Source organism: Falco cherrug, chromosome 5 (genome assembly GCF_023634085.1).
Source record: "Falco cherrug isolate bFalChe1 chromosome 5, bFalChe1.pri, whole genome shotgun sequence".
NCBI classification, from domain to species: Eukaryota; Metazoa; Chordata; class Aves; order Falconiformes; family Falconidae; genus Falco; species Falco cherrug.
In genome coordinates, this window is record NC_073701.1 from 55,177,463 (window position 1) to 55,194,418 (window position 16,956).

The 16,956-nt window shown below is 38.6% G+C and overlaps 1 protein-coding gene across 2 annotated transcripts in view; it reads left to right on the plus strand.

Annotated features, from left to right (window-relative positions):
• The window catches only part of RASSF3 (Ras association domain family member 3), a 111,771-nt gene extending 105,057 nt beyond the window's left edge, over positions 1-6,714 (plus strand). For both annotated transcript variants that reach the window (XM_055710574.1, XM_055710575.1), the window contains 4 exons: positions 992-1,099; positions 2,424-2,691; positions 3,781-3,896; positions 4,240-6,714. In XM_055710574.1, coding sequence (XP_055566549.1) covers positions 992-1,099; positions 2,424-2,691; positions 3,781-3,896; positions 4,240-4,389 — 642 coding nt within the window. In that variant the 3' untranslated portion in view covers positions 4,390-6,714. The remainder of the gene's footprint in view (positions 1-991; positions 1,100-2,423; positions 2,692-3,780; positions 3,897-4,239) is intronic.
• The last annotated feature ends 10,242 nt before the right edge of the window (positions 6,715-16,956 follow it).

Genomic DNA, 16,956 nt, shown 5'->3' on the forward strand with positions numbered 1-16,956 from the left:
TCCTTTTTTTAGGATAAGCTTTGCCAGGATGTGCTTGTGAGGACAGATTGGAGCACTGTGATTGATGGTATATCCATACAGTGAATGTATAGTCCTGTGTTCAGATGTACCTTGAAAACATCAAGCTTCTTCAGAGCTTCTCCCTTTCTAAGTGAAGTCTTCAACCATTAAAGCTGAGCGTGGAAACTCTTTCGTACTATATATGGCATCTATGCTAGTGGTAGAAACTGGAGTGTATTTATAATGCTAGTTTGCTGCAGGAATATGGATAGGGAACAAATGTTTGTTTGGATAAAATCCAACTTCAGGGATTGGTTTTACTGCTGTGTGTAAAATCCATAGCAAGCTCGTAAAAGCAGCTGTTGAAAAAATCTAATAGGGCCTTAGCCATGGAAAAAGCCCATGAATTTGGTGTAACATGATACAGCTGGAAAGTTACTTGTGATGGGTCATGTAGTAGTCAGTGACCCTGTGCGTAGAATGCTGTCTGTTACATTGGAATGCAGGGGTGCTCTTACGTTGTTGGCATACGTGGAGATTGTTGGTGTTACTTGTTAGTACATGCTTCTGTTTTCATGTATGTTCTTCATTTGTTTAGAAATACCCATTTGTACCCTAAGTTATATTTTATGAAAATTGCAACTGTATTCTTAACAATATTGCATAGCGTTGACATGAGCAAATCAAGCCATAAAATGGAGCCGAGCTGTTTTACATGATGTTGATAAATATTTGAATGAAAACAGTTGGCAGAAAAAGGGCACAAGTATCTTTGGGTGTGCTGATTTCACCATCTCCATTCAGGCCAAGTGTTCCGTTTGATTTGCCTAACATATTAACCCTTTCTGTTTCTATATGGCTAATTACTGTAAGTTGAGTCTCTCTGGAATAATTACCATTTGTACTAAGAATGCTTATGTCCAAAGTCATAAAATAATTGGGGTTTCTTTCATCTTTTAAAAAACTGCTGTCTCTGTTGTTGTTGTTTAAGGATGTTCAGAAGGAGAGAGAACCTCATGTTTATCTCAGTAAAGAAGAAGTTAAAGAGAAGATACAAAGCTATAATTCATCTGTCACTGATAAATTAAAGATGACCTTGGTAAGTTTTGCGTAGGACCGCTGTAGTTTTTAATAGGAGCAATTAAACTGTAACTTTGTAGTGCAATGTGAATCATTTTATTTTCAGCATCTTACATATGAAACTGTCTCTGTTTTACTTTGTAAGAGGCTCTTAAATCTAGAAATTAAATCTCATGTCTGAAATGTTTTTTATCCACATAGCTCTTTTATATGGATTGAAACAAACTGTAGTAGAAACAAATGCATATGTCATTTGAAATGTGTTTAAGAAACTCTCAGTTGACACCAAGATGTAAATTTGTCAGATGAAAACCCTCAGTTGGTAAACGTGAAGGTATATTTATCTTGTTTTGTAGATAAATTTTTGTCAGGTATCTCTCCGGTAAGTTTTCTCATTGGTTGAGCATCTTTAAAGCATGAAATACTTACTATAGGGGGGTTAATTTTCAGAGTAGTCATACAGGTTTTCAGCATGAGACTTCCTTCCCCCCCCCAAACAGACAACACAGTCAATGGAATGCGTATGGAGTTCTCATTCCAAGGATTATGGACCAGGTCTAAGACTCCATCCAGCCTACCGCAGACGATACTAATAAAATTCACATCTATCTGCCTGGCAGGCTGTTACTCAGTTGCTGCATTGTCCAGGTTTTCTGATACATTATGTATTCCTGTGGGTTTATAGTATATGGAAATCTTGAAATTCCATTATATCCTAAACCATATAAGTACAACTACATACTAAAAAGATTTTTGTTACATGTCTGCATGTGGGTCAGGACTTATGCCTAAAACCAGACTGCATACAAGTTTTCTAGCTCTAGGTTTGATCAGTTTTGCTATTTTGTCTTTCAGAAGCAACTGGAATAAATAATTTGAAATTATTAGATTGGCATTTATTCTTGGGTTCTTTCACTTGCTACAGGATTTGAGCATCTAAATGCCTTAGATTAAGTTTACAAGCACAGCTGAAACGTGGGAGATAATTTTTCTGTTTCTGCATAAAACTGTTGTCAAAGATGCATGCTAGTGGTCTTTTTCACTTCATAGTTCTCTCCTGATGTGAAAACAAACTTATCACTAGTTTGTAGTATCTTTTGCTTGATGTGATCCTAATACTCTTAGAATTCAGTAATTATTAAGAACAAAATTAATATTCAGCAGATATACCAGACAGAATAAATGTCTGAATTATTGAAACAATGTCTTTTCTATGAGATGTCACATATTACAGTGGCATTTAAATTGTGTTCACTGTGACCATTTTTATCAGCCTACTCTGCTAATATGTCACAACTGGTCATTATTAATTTTAACAGTTTGATACTTTTGTCCTGTTACAGAACGCAAATGGGATTTACACTGGCTTCATCAAAGTTCAGATGGAACTATGCAGACCAATCACTGTGCAGTCTTCCCAGAGCCAGGGGAGGTGTGTTCACAGCAATAACGAAACTGCTTTTTACTTGCCAGATGGCTACGTGAATACCCTTCACATCAGCAGCACCAATACTGTTCGTGAAGTTATTGAGGCCTTGCTCAAAAAGTTTTTCGTGGCTGACAACCCTGCAAAGTTTGCACTTTATAAACGCTGTCATAAGGAAGACCAAGGTATAAGTTAGGCTTGTGGCATTCTGGTAGTGAAGGGGTTTGGGAAGGGACTTGTGCTATAGGAATACTTGAAATAAGCAGGGTGGAAGAACTCAGATAAACGGAGGTGAGGATCTTGCTTTCTTGTCTTTTTTCCTTATGAAAAGTAGCATGTGTAAGAGACTAAAGAATTTGGGGATACTTAGGATAATTCACAAAAGCAAAGTAACCTACTAAACCATCTACACAGATCTCCTGTGTCTTGCAGTCCATTATATTTTATTTAACGTGCCCCCTTGTCAGGCTCTAAATTTCAGCTAGCTTGGTAACACTGCAGTGTTGTAAGACTGAATTACAGGACAGATTTTTTTTTTAAGAGAAACCTTGGTGTCTGTGATACCTGAAGGCCTTGCATTGGCAGACAGTTCTTGAGGTGACGAGCATTGTGAGCACGTGCATTGTGTTCATGTGTGTTAATTAGTGCACGTGGCTCTCCCAGTGCTCTGACTGCTGTTAGAAGTTTGTTGTATTGTGTTTGGAAATACCAGAAGATGCAAAAGGTATTTTTAGTGAAAAGTGCATTTTGCCATCGTTGTGTTCTTGCACTTAGAATCTGCCGCCTTCCCTGGACACTGAGAGCAGTTTCAGGACAGATGTTTCTGGCTGTCAGTCACACCAACTGTGTCAGGCAGGCAGAGTTGTCTTTTAGACTTTGTGTATGAATTTTTAAGTGGAAGAGGTATCCACATAGTGACACCACAGCTCTGATGTCTTAAATGCTTAGTTATAGCAACAGATCTGTGTTGCATTTCTTTCTTGTGGTTTTTTTCCCCTGCATGTATTCAAATGGTGTGCTGTGGTGACTAGAGGCCATTTCGTTCCTGTGTGAATGTAGTGTTGCACTGTTGCCATCAGTCTGCTCAGCTCCTCCCTAAAACTCATTTGCTCAAAACCAGAATGTAGACTAATATGTAGAAAGTATATAGAATGTGTAAATTTTGTAGCAACACATGCATCTCTGAAATGTTCTAACGTTAGCTAGCATCAATCATTCGAAGCATTTGAAACATCATTAGTAAAGATAATTACTGTGATTTTCTTCTCCTGCAGTTTATACATGCAAGCTGTCAGACAGAGAACATCCCCTCTACCTGCGTTTGGTGGCAGGCCCCAGAACAGAAATGCTCAGTTTTGTCCTACGTGAGCATGAAACTGGAGAAGTCATGGTATGTCACACATGCTGGTTTTGTGTGTGTGTTTAACTTCATGGATGAGTGGGCATCTGTTTCATCTGTGCGGACAGACAATCTATTTTTTGGAAGTGGTTTTTTTGTTATATTTACTTTGTGCCTTTTGTAAAGGTTTTATTTGTGGTTATTACTTGCAGAACAAAAAGCAGTTTAAAAGAGTAAAATTCTTTCCGATCCCCAAGATTTGCAAGGAAGGGTGTCTTACGCTGTTTCAGTTTGAAATTGTTTTGAATGTTTGAGGTTTTGTTTAAAAATACTGTGTATATATAAATTATTTGTGTATTTTCTGTGTATCTCATGCATCCTTTTCTCTTTCCAGTGGGAAGCTTTTAGTATTCCTGAACTGCAAAACTTCTTGCGTATACTGGACAAAGAGGAAAATGAGCAATTGCAAATATTAAAGAAGCGTTACGCAGCTTACAGAGACAAACTTGAAGAAGCCCTTGGTGGGGTGTGGAAACCTGGCTAAAAGGATGCGAAGGGACACTCAGGAAAAATGCACGCTACCAAATGTCAATATAGCATGCCAAACGTAACGTACAAAGAGCAGCAGAGAGTAGTTTTCTTTATTCAGAAGACTGTTTTGTGATGCCAGGGTACCTGAATTTTGCTATAGACTTAGTTCCATAAGCCAGGTCACTTAGCATCTTGCACCCACAAGTAAGGGATTCTGCATGTTTGTACATCAGTTTGCAACCCTCTGTGTGCTTAGAGAGTTTTCCAAGTTATCTTGGTGCAAGCTGTGAAACTGTAATCAATTTTCTAGGATGTTATGAAATAAGATATTTTTTTTCTTCTTTGCTTTAATGGTAGCTTTACAAGTAAGGATGTGCAAATTGATGGGTTAAAAAAATTAATAAAACTGTCTGGACAAGAATTAGATGGAGCACTATCTTCGAGATGAAATTGATTTGCACTACCTTTCTGTTTTCAAATGGTTACTGTATTATTTGTGAGAGAACTGTTATAGAGGGAAGGCATATGAGATCTTGTGGCTTGTTCTGTGAAATTTCTGGAAGTGGTCTTTCTAGAGAAGGTAAAGGGAAAGTTGAAAAGAAAGTAAGAGTTGAGGGTGGGGAACTCATAGCTGACAGAGAAGGACTGGTTTTAAATGGAAATAGTATTTACACAGAGGAGAGTTAAAGTACTAATTCTACAAGATTAAAGTTTTAGGATGTTGTAATATTGTGAGTAAGTTTTATGGGGTTTTAACTGCATAAATCCACACTGGAAGAGAAATAAAGATAATAGAAATAATGGGAAGGAATGAGGGGCAAAAGCTGAATAAGAATGGAATTGGAGCTGCACGTACAAGTCGTTATTGGAGAAGCTGGTTCTGTAAATGCATATGGGAGTTTGAAAAGTGCAGCAAAGCTAAAAAGCTGCTTACTTGAATTCTGAAAAGTGGTCAGTAAGTGTCTCAGATAACTCTGTGAGAAATAGGCATCAAGCAAGTGTTCAGACATAAGCTGTAACTACAAATGCATTTGGTCTTTATTTTAAGTCAGATCTTTCCTCTGGCTCAGCAATCCATTTTTAGGCTGGATAATTTTGAATTACCATATCTGAAAGACAAAAATAGCTTCCTCTGTTTCTTTGTTTATTAAAGGCTCAGTCAGGCAAAGAAAGTAGAACTTGTTATTCGTGTTCCATCTTAGCAGAAAATTAACATTTATCGTCTTTGTTGGTGACTGAGCTTAGCAACTCTTGCTAAGAGTACAGCAATACAGGTTTTTTTCCTTATGGTCTTTAAATTCTTAATTGAAAAACTGATTACCAAATTTTGCAGACTGCTGATTTACTTGATTTAAAGTAGGAAAAATGTAGCAAGAAAACTTTTTACTTTACTGTAAATATAATTGTTCTTTCAGAGTTATTTATCTAAAAAAGTACGTTCAAAAGAAACCAAAGAAGTGGGTGTGCAATAGAAGCATGAGGCAGATTTGAGTAACTGATACGTTGGTCATTATCATGCCAGAGAGGAAATGATATACTGGGGGCGGGGGGAAGGGTGGAAAGAGGTGGAAGAGTGCTAACGATTTAAGAGCAGCAGAAGGTGGGTTTTTTCCCTCCACTCTTAGGGTGTTTGTTTTAAATGCCCAAGGAATTGTTAAAACTTTGGTGACATCTAATGGATACTGTGTGAAACTCCAAGATGCTTCTGTTCTTCCCCTTAATTTGATGTAATTGTGCCTTTGTTTCCTTTCCTTAGTAAGACTTTTTTAAAACTCTTCACAGGTTTTTTTGGTCAAAAGGATTTGCAAGCTTAATGAGACAATCATAATTTTTTAAAGTGTTAAGAGAAATTTAAGAGTAGGACTAACTAAAGTATATATAAGGCATATCTTGTTTGGGTTTTAATTTCACATGTAACATTGTAGTGCATGTGTGAGTTAGTAACATTATCCTCAAGTGAGACACTTTATAAAGGTTCAGGGAATGCTTTTATGTTTTGTTGCAATTTATTTTTCTATGAATGCAGCAGCATGTCAGTGGGTATTCTGTTAACATCTACTTAATTTATGTATCAGTCCATAAATATGTAATCATTACATAATAGCTGTCAATATTGAACCATTTGTTGCTCAGATTTAAACACTGTTTGAGTTTAGAAGTGGAATATAAAAATATGTGAATTTTGTTTTTACTTGAACTAAACTATCAGTCTTTTAAGTAGGCGCATCTGCATTTACTTTCGCCAAAAACCTCAATCAGTGTTGTATGCACTATGAGTCTTGATTTGGGGTGACGGGGGTGGGGGACCAAAATAAACTTATATTTTAATTTTGTCTTAGTCCGCGGTTAATTATTCTAAGATGTCGTGTGTGGAGTTAATTTCTTCTTTTTTTACACACTGGCAATTGCAACAGTTTAATTTAAAAGAAATGGTCATGCCTAGTCAGTTTTGGTTTTTTTGGTTTTTTTAATTTTAGCATCAAGTTGAACTGTCAAAGCTTTCGCTGCAAAACTTTTAATTTCATTACCTGATGGTACCAGAATGATTAAATGATGGGGTGGGGGGGCAGGGGAATGCAGGGAAACATTAAAATGTATGTCTTTTAAAAACAAACATTTAAACTATTTATAATTTTGACAAGCTTAGCTTTATTTTTGTAGGGAAGTTTTTATTCCCCTTAAAGTTATTACTGAAATGGCAAAAAAAAAAAAAAGTGATGGTTCCATTATTAAAGTTGAAGTTGGCAATACTTAGTTACGTGATGTGTGTTTATTTTTTTCCTGTTACCTGAGGCTGGTGTTGTGCTTGCGGAGACCTCGTAGCGGTAAGTCGCGTGGGGAGATGCAGCCTGCCTTAAGCAAAAAATAAAGTTTGCCTGGTGCTACAGAGACATTTCGGTGTACGTGTCCCAGTCATAATTGTATACATATTTTAACTTTGTCTCCTGATTTTTAGTAAATAATACTACAGAAAAACGAAGCCAATCGATTTACCCAAATACAACAATAAAAAGACCCCAGTGTTTTGAAATTTACACTTACACCTTGAAGGTTACCTTTCCTTTCGCAGATGTACCTCAGGCTGGGCGCCGCCGGAGGGGCGGAGGAGCCGCCGCCGCCCGACGTTACCGCCCTGGCGGCGCTGCCGGCTCCCCGGGGCGGGAGGGCGGGAATTCGCCTGCAAGGCGGGGCCGCCCGCCGCGACGCCATGTAAGCTCCGGGCTCTGCGGCGGGGCGGAGGGCGATGCTGTCCGCTCGCCCCCGTGAGGGTGGGGGCCGTGCGTGAGGAGAGGTCTCCCCGCGGCGGGCAGCGGAGGGGGGCGCGGGGGCAGCCGAGGGCAGCGGGGGCGGCGGGCGGGGCGAGGCTTTCCTTCCCCTCACGGAGCCGGCCCCGCCGCAGCGGCAGCGCGGTGCGCGCTGTCCCACCGCAGCTGGCGGGAAAGCCCACGGGCGGGTGGTTTCTTCTTGTAAAAAAACCTTGCGGAAACACGCGGGGAGTACAGTGAGGAAGTGTCCTGGGCTGGAGGCGATACCCAGGTCCTCCCTCCTCACAAAGTGCCTTTTGCCCCTCTTCATCTTTAAAGGCTTTGTAGTGGTTTTCTCTGGAAACCTGTATATTTAATTTTCTGGTTACATATTTTGTGTTTCTTAAAAACGGTTTTATCTTCCATATTTGAATTTGTAGAATGGAGCTACTCTGCTGTTGCTCTTCCCTTTGGCGTTGCAGCCCTGCAGCAGAGGAGATAATGGTTTGACTGGTTCCTTGAAGAGTGGATGCATACACATACATGCACCTGGTAAAACCTGTTAATAGCAAATACTCCAATCCTCAGCCAGAGTAAGGCTGGTAAAAGGCCTTACAGACCAGAGCCAGCAAAGTTGCTCACCTCACAAGTAATAGGTCTTGTGTCTCTGCTACTGGAAATATGACTTGGCAGAATAAACCTTGTGGGTTTTGGCTGGTTCAGGGGCTGGATCACCCATGCAGAGCCGAGAGGAGCTCCCCTGCAGATACAGAGCAACACAGCAGTATTGCCTGTAGAGCAGCCAGGCCACTCCTTTCCATGGCAGGAATTGCCAGTTTGCTGCAGTCTGACTCCTCTTACTCCCCTCCTGCCCTCCTCCTGTATGTGCATGAGTATCCAATAGTTTTCTTCTCTTCCCAGGTTTTCAGCTGCAGTCCTTGCAGCTTTTGCTAGCATTTACTTTTCACCATCTCCCGTTGATCCAGAAGTGTTCATATATGTCCCCCTACTTAATTTTAAAGTTCAATAGCACACATGTTTCTCATTAAATACTGCTTTCAAAACTTCTCCTATACTTTTAATCCTGCAGGAGCATATAGAACATGTTATTTAAGTTCATATCTGGGAGGAATTGTGTTTCTCACCTAAAGCTGGAAAACGGAAACACTTTTTTAAACAAGTGAATTTCAAGCAAAATAACGCTGACCTGTGCACTATTCACATATGTACATAGAGAGACTGTTAGTAGATCTCAGATGAATGATAAGGGTTAAAACTGTCTAGGATCATGACGATTTTATTTGTATTGATTTCAGGGGAAAAAAAAGGTCCTAAAAAGTCTGTATTCTTTTTAGCCTGGGCCTGCAAATGCCGCAGAACTGTTAATTTAGTTTGAAGTAATAGGTTTAACAAATATTAACAGTTTTAACAAATTCTTTTAAAAAAGAGAGAATACCTTGTTACTTGCATCTCTGGAATAAAGTCCTATTACTTTCCCTTCAAATAATTTTACAATCCAATGTTGGTTTTTTTCTTACATCTAATTTATAATTAATTTGCTGCAGCTTTGAAAAGCCACCTCCTGCCTTAGTTGGATCATTGCAAGTAAATAAAAAGCTTCAGAGTGGACAAAGAATCTTCTCAGGACAACTGAAAGGTCCCCGAGTATTTTAAACTTGATGATGGAGGCAAGTAGGTAACTTCTAAATGGGTAAAATTAGACATCTGCTACATGTTATATGCTATCTGTTTGTCAAGTTTCTAGAAGAAAACACTTAAGAAGTTAAATCCAAGACTTAAAAATTAAATCCAAAGAAGGAAAAATAGGAATGTTGGCTAAACAAACAATGTTGTTCTTCTGTATTTTAACATTTGTAAACATTTCCCTGGAAATCTTCCAGAACATTTTATTGTCTGCTGCTCCCAAGGACACAGCAAATGTCTTACTATATTAAAAACCATAGACCCACAAATTGGTGACATAGATAAGTCTTATTAAAATATAATTCAAAAAAGCTATAAACTAGCATATTCTTTAGAAGTAACATGCAAAAACAGTTGAAGATTTTTATGGGAATTCTTCCAAATGTTGAGTCTAAGCTTGGGCTTTTGACATAGAACAAGTGATAAGCTTGCCTTGTTGTTTTGGTTGATTTGGGTTTTTTTCCTTTTCCTTTCTGTTTCAGGTCTCCAAAAGCAGTGTTAATATGCTGCTTGAGCTCAGTCACCGAGTTCAGCATGCTCTCATTGCAAAAGCTGTTACTGAACACGGAGCCAAAGAGAGAAGGCAAATGGGAGTTGTTTTTAAAATTTGCATAGTTCTCAAAAACATATTCTTAGAGAAGCTTGAAATTGAAAAGAACTTTTCACTGTAACAGAAAACCTCTTACTTACCCACATAATCGTCTTGGTTTTCCGGCAGCTGTGAGGTGGCAAAATGGTAGGTGCAGGAACCTTACGGGTGGTGGGAAGCAGAGGGCTGAAGTGGTATGGAGTAGCCCATTTTGCATCTTTCCACCAACTCTCTTACCCAGAGTGTGACCAAAGTAGGGACTGTGACAAAAGTTCAAGCCAAATAGAGATACACTGTGATCTTCTGTTTAGGAAACAGGGTTAGTGCTGTGGACTCAGGACTTACCTATTTTGGAGTAATTATTTTCCTCTCCATGTGTCAGTGGATAAAATAGAATCCTGTAGTAGCCAGTGCAGACAGGTAGGCAACTCTCAGCCCATAGCAGTTTGAGCCAGGTAGTTCAGACACCCTTCCATACTGCTGGTGCTGCTTTTATGGTATTTTTCAAGGAAATATTGAATAGCCTAGGACATGTTTGTCTTGTGTGCTACAGAGGTGAGAGGTAATCATCTGAAATGATCTTGTTTGCCATTGTGCAGGCTGAAATTAGAAGCGTTTTCAGTTGTAGCAGCATAGGCCTGGAAGGGACCTAGCTCAACACCTCACACCGAGGTACCTATTCCTAGCAAATGTCTTCTCAAAGCTGTTTCCTTCCTGCTTTCCTCAAAGGTGTTATTTTAAATTGTCTTTTTATTGCGCTTTTTGTTCTCCACGTCTCCCTCTACAACTTTCAGAAAGGTTGCAAGGGTGGTTTCAGTGGTGCAATGATTTTTGTTTCTAAATCTAACCTCTTTCTGTATAAACTACTGCTTTGGTTCTGCTTTTCTTGAGTGTGTTAATTCTACCATGGATCTTCCCTGAGTTTAAGGGTGTTTTAGGAGACTGGATTCAATCACTTGAAATCATAAGATATGACCAAGGTTGTAGTAAGTGTTGTGATGGTGTGGCCTGATTCAGGTAAATGCTGTTTTCCATATGAGTAATGCAGGATATTACGGGTAATTAAAGTGGTTTTGCCTTCACTTTACTACAAATACCCATGGGAGAAGTCTGGTGCAAAACCCACTTGCACTAGCTATATAAATCTAAATACAGCATCACGGCCCAGTGTATAGCATGATAGAAAATAGCATTACAAGTCTAAGATTTCTATCCTTAAATACACAATCTGTTACGTGATCGGACATTTCAGCTGTTTCCAACATGCCTGGGGAGGCATTAGAATGCCAGTATATTTTATGACAGCAAAGTTCAGCCGCTGTTTTTTCCCAGGCAAAGTTGTTGTATTGAACAGTGCCTCTGAAGTTCTCCGTTTGGATAAACAGGTGCCTTCTGTATGCCAGTAATCCGACAGAATTCTTTTAATCTAGATCTGACAGCTGATACTTTGAGAATCTGTCCTATTTGCTCACAACATTTTCCCACAGATGTGAGCGAGCAGATGCTAGACATTTTTATATCTGTTTATCTGCTCTGGTGTAAGTGCTCATCAGACAAAATCAGAATCTGAGGGTTTTTAGTAATATTGGCACAGAAGGGTGGCTTTCATGGAGTATCTTTTAACACCTGTCACCAAGTGACAGTGCACATTTTTAAATGTAAACAAGGCTAGGGTGAAAATGCAGGTCACACTTAAGAAAATGTCTACTTTACTTCAGTCTATGTAAATAAGACAAATCTGAGGACTGTTTCCAGTTAACAGACTTTACACTAAAAGTATATTTTGTTGAACAGTAAGTCTAGGATTGGTCATGCGCATTGTACTATTTTCAGGCCCTGGACTAGTCAAAAGGTAGGACACTATTTTGCAAAGGGGGGCTTAATTATTGCTCGTGTTTTTCCTTTGATTCTCTACACAGAAGTTTTTGGAGTTACAATAAAATGTCAAAAGATGTGAACACTTCCTTCTTGTGAGGTGTCTGTCTTGTTAATTTAAACACTTCAGAAGCAGAGGAGAAACCAACTGCTGAACAGGTACCTAATAAAAAAAGTGCTTAGTCCTTTAATGCAAACTTACACATTTTTGGTATTATTCTGGTGGTTCAAAACCAAAGCCAAACATCAGAGTTTAAAAAAAAAAAAAAAAAAAGAAAAGAAAGAAAAAAACACTTGTTTTTTTTGTTTGGGATTTTAATGTCGTAGGAGAAGTGTGACTTTCTTGGTTTGGATCACCCATAGTAATGTTTTCCTTTCGTCTACTGAACATTTTAGCTGGCTGATAAAGTGGCAGAACCCTCAGGGCACACAGGTAGATCATGTGAGCTCTGCTAATGCTTTCACTGATTTTCATTGACACTATGAGAATATCCCTATGAATCTTTAGTCCCATCCTTGATGCCTTTGCTGTTAACCCAGAGGAGCATTAAAATGGCTTTTAATGTATTAAGTTTATTTAAAACAAACATGAACAACTCATATTTTTTCTAATCTCCAATTTATTATTGCTCTTTTTGCTTTATAAAAATATATTTAAAGCAAGTTGTATGGTTTCCTGTCTGTTTCATTGCTTTATGTGTGTATAGAATATATAAATTGGGAGCAAGAAGGAAGGGCACACAATAATGAGGCATGTCCTTCTTTTATAGCAAGTTTTATTTGCCTTAGTCTCTTTTAAAACAGTCTTCTAATATACTTATTTTAAGGTACCACCTACACTGGTACTGTGGATGGGAAGCTGTGGATGATCAGTGGTGACCAGCTGCATTTCATGACTCAAATGGGGCAGGATATACCTGAACGTGGTGAGCAATTGGTTTGATGTGAAAATGACAACAGACTTGTTCAAATAATTGTCACTGAATGAGAAACAGAGTGCTATTTTAGCTGTTGTTAATGTTTTCTGATTCTTTTGTGCAAATTTCTAAGAGAAGCCTACTGCTGTTGTATAGTTTTTCCTAGTATAGGTGGGATTAAGGCATAATGGCGCAATTTTCTAGCCCTTGTTGAGATTGACTTGCCACGGATTGCCATTTAAATAAAGCACATTTTAAAGAAGTCCTTCTACAAAAAGCTTTCCAAGGGTGATCTAAAGACACAATTTATCCAATTGTTTTCCTGCCTCAAGATCAAAATGTATTCTAGAAACTGTTCAAATCTTACAAAGGAATCAGAGACTCAGATTAGCATGTCCTGGTACCATCACCAGTAACTGGACTGCAAGGTTGCATTTTCTTTCCTTATTTATAAATGATGAAGACAAACACTGAAATGTTTAAATTTTCATCCTGTTCCTTTTTGATGAATCAAGCAAGTCTGAAAGGTCATTCAGCTAGCTGATCTGCTTTAGCCTGGTTTCCTAAACATGTGACAGTTACGTAGGTGCTTTGGCCCTACCCCAAAGTCGCTGTGCTATGGGCTAGTCTCAACTGAATCTGAAAGAATTCTCAAAGATTACTGAACTTCTTTAGTCTTATGTCAATAATTGACTATGTAGAAGTTAAGAAGCCAAAAATTGGTCCATTCAGAGTGAGACCAGAACTCAGGTGTCAACTTTTTGGCAGCTGTCAGTCAGTCAGCTTGTGTTAATGAACTGCTAACAGCTCCAGTGAGCTGTACTGGATGTTGTCCCTTGCTTACTGGAGTACTGGGGGAAAGTGTGTATTTTGGGCATTAGGTCACAAAACTGCAGGGTGTCAAGCTTTACTGTTTTCACTGCTCAGGAAAATTACTCACTATAAAAATACTAAACATGGTAGATCTGATTTTTGTAGTTTTACCTGAGGATTACTTACAGGACTCTCACGTGAGCTGTGGACCTTGGGCCCCTCAGCTAAAGGAAAGCAGTCAAATCTTTCCTAAAAGCAGTTTTCTCCCATCGTTTTCTTGGGGATATAAAATGAACAGCAGCTAATCTAGTTTGTTTTACTGATTTAATAATCCTACCTGTTCTTCAGTCATCTTTAAATGTCTGGGAAGAGAGCAGAGCTGAATTTCTTTGAATGGTGGGAGCAAATTTTTTCACAAGCAATAGCAAACAGAGATGGACATTATACTGTCACTTCCTTTGCAAGTTACTTTTAGAGAACAGTTCAAGGAAGCTTTTAAGGATCTAGTTTATTCAAGGATAACAATTCAGTGCTTTTCAGCTTTTGCATTTTAGGATCTTAATTTTGTCAACCTCCTGGTTTTATATATTCTCCTATTTGTATTTCAGGAACTCCAGACTATAAACCAGTATGTGGCCAGCCCCACAGAGCCCGAATGGATCAGGATGGTAGCGTGATTGTGCTGGAATCTTATTTAGGCCTGTACAAAGTCAATCCAAGGACAGGACAGAAAACCCTCCTGCTATCGAGTGAAAAAGGCGATGCTACGTTCAGTGGGGAAGCAGATTGATCTTAGGTTTGGTCCTCATGCTTACATATAAATTGGAAGATCAAGGCACTTTAATCAGTTGAGATCAGTACTAGTTACTGTGGGAACTGGGACTGATTGAAAGCCCACTGACTTCACGTTGTTAAATTTTGTTTAAAAATCCAGAAGAAAACAACAGCAATTACATTTGTCAGAGGCTTTTGGTTTGGTATGCATTATGAACATATTCCCCTGCAAGTGAAAGTAATCTGGAGCTTGGACTTGGGACAAATTGAGGATAGCATTAACTATGAGATTTGGAATTGCAATGTCTGAGTCTTAACATTGTGTGGACCTGAGTAATTTTGAACACTTGGTGGTTTTGTACCTATTAATCAGTAGTCATTTTTATTAACTAGGTGTGAATGGGCTGCCTTTCAAATTCCTAAATTGATAAGAAATATCAAAGAAAAATGTGATTTATTTTACTGATTCAAGTAGCAGGTGGGAAAGACAACATCACGAATGTAAAGGGAGATGAGGTAACCTTTGCAGCCCTTTGTCCAGGCAACCTAAGTGTTGTGATTTTGTGCTGGCAGCACTGTGTACTAGGCTTCAGAAGAGACAAGCTTTTTTGATTGTGCTTGTGTTTTAGCCAAGCATGCTATGAATCCAGCATGTTCTAGCCCTGAGGCACAGTAATGGGCTGTTCTACTCTGTAGCTGCTTTTCCGGGAAAAAAACAAACAAAACCCCACCAAACAAAAAACCCCAACCCCCCACAACTAACCACAAGCCTCAAAGTATGAATTGTCACGTGATACACCACAGTCTGGATTTTTACAGCATGTTAGTTTCTCTCTGGTCTCATCTGTCTACAGGCATGTACTTATTCTGCAGTAAACGCAAGGTAGCTAACTGCTGGTGTACTTCAAGGTATCTCTTCCGTGTAGTCATAGCCTTTGAGTAAAACTATCTTGCACAAACCGTCTGTTTGCAAAGCTGAAATTCAGTGAGTTCACAGACAAAGTTTACATTGGGTCTTCATTTCTACTACAACTGTGGATAAAATTAAGCAAGGAGAAAAATCACATGAAAGGAGATATATTTAAGGGGTGGGAAATCAAGACCCAAGTTATTAAAGGGGAAAAAAATAGCTGAAATCTCTTACTTGTCACTTTGTTTCTTAAAGCTATTAGAATTATTGTTTGGTGGTACACCTTTGCCATTTAGTATTTCACATTTGACAAGGGACTACCAGTACAAGGACAAACATAAAGGCAATTTCCTCTTCACAGGGCTTGTGTGTATATAATTCAAAGCCACCCTGCACATTTTTAGTAGAAGAAACATACTCAAATTACTTCCTATCAGAAGTAAAATGTCAGCTGTTTACTTGTTTTCACAAAACACTCATGAATGCTTTCCAGTTTGATTTGAAGAAGTTGTAGTTGTTCACAGAACCTGACAGCCCTCAGTATTTTGCTAAGGCAGAAACTGCAGAATAATGTTTTGAGCTATGGGCTTTAAAGCCCCCAGGTTCCTCTGTTTTTACAACAATGCTGTGATCAGCCTGGGAAATGACGTGAACAGCATCCTTGGCTCCTTTAGTGGTACGAACTTACTGTTTCTATAAAGATGCCATCTACCATTCTGTAAAATCTGCTTTCATTTAATTTATGTTAAAACAACTTCTGAATATTTTCTGTTCAAATTGAAACCGGGTATTTTGATAGCCTAGTTGTTAATTAGATGTATTAAGGTAACCGAAACAAATATCTTGCTTATCTCTTGGCCTCTGACCCTGTTTCAAGAACGGTGCTCAGTGGCTGGTACATGGCAAATAGGATTGCACTGTCTCCCTGTGAAAGTGACATACCAACAGCAGGAACCAGCATATGTAGAATCATACAGTATGTTAACCTCCATTCTCCTCCTGGATATAAAATACTACATTTCAATTTACATCATATGTTTTTAATCTTTTTGTAGACACAATTTTCATGTTCTTAATTTTCTGGTTTTCCTTACTTTTCTAAAAATGTAAACTGAGGCTGTGCAGTTAACAGGGTTGCTGTCAGAAACTTAGCCTAAATTACTTTTTTCTACTGCAGGAGTCAGGTTTTAGTTAATTCTAGGTAGAGGTTAACAGCTGCACTTCCCACTGCCAATTTTTTTATACCAATTTACTGATATATTGGGCCCTAATTCCCTCAGACTCAATTACAATTATCCTGATGACTCACTCCATTGTTACAGTTACAATGGACCTCAGAGGACAAATGTCACTGAAGGATTATTAGTGAAATACTCCATTTTTCCCTTTTTAAAGGGAGCCAGTGTTTTAACAGGTTTCTATTTCATGGAAGTTCTAAAGCCAAATTTTAATATTAGTTTTCATTTAACAGAACATTTTCTATGGATAGGGTTTGGCATTTTTTTTAATAGAACCCCAGGGGGTATTGTTTATATTACATGTAGAAAGATGAGGGTTTTTTTCAATCAGTATTACCGAAGTTTAGTCGCTCTTTGCATTTACTATTTCCTGCAGAGTTCTTTTCTGTATTTTGAAAAATTCCTTGCATGAATCAAAACTACAGCTCTTCCATGCTGTTAAGCTTGCTGGATTTTGCAGCAGCCACTGTAACTCATGTACAAAATTCCTTTTGCAGCTATTGGGTGAGTTGAAG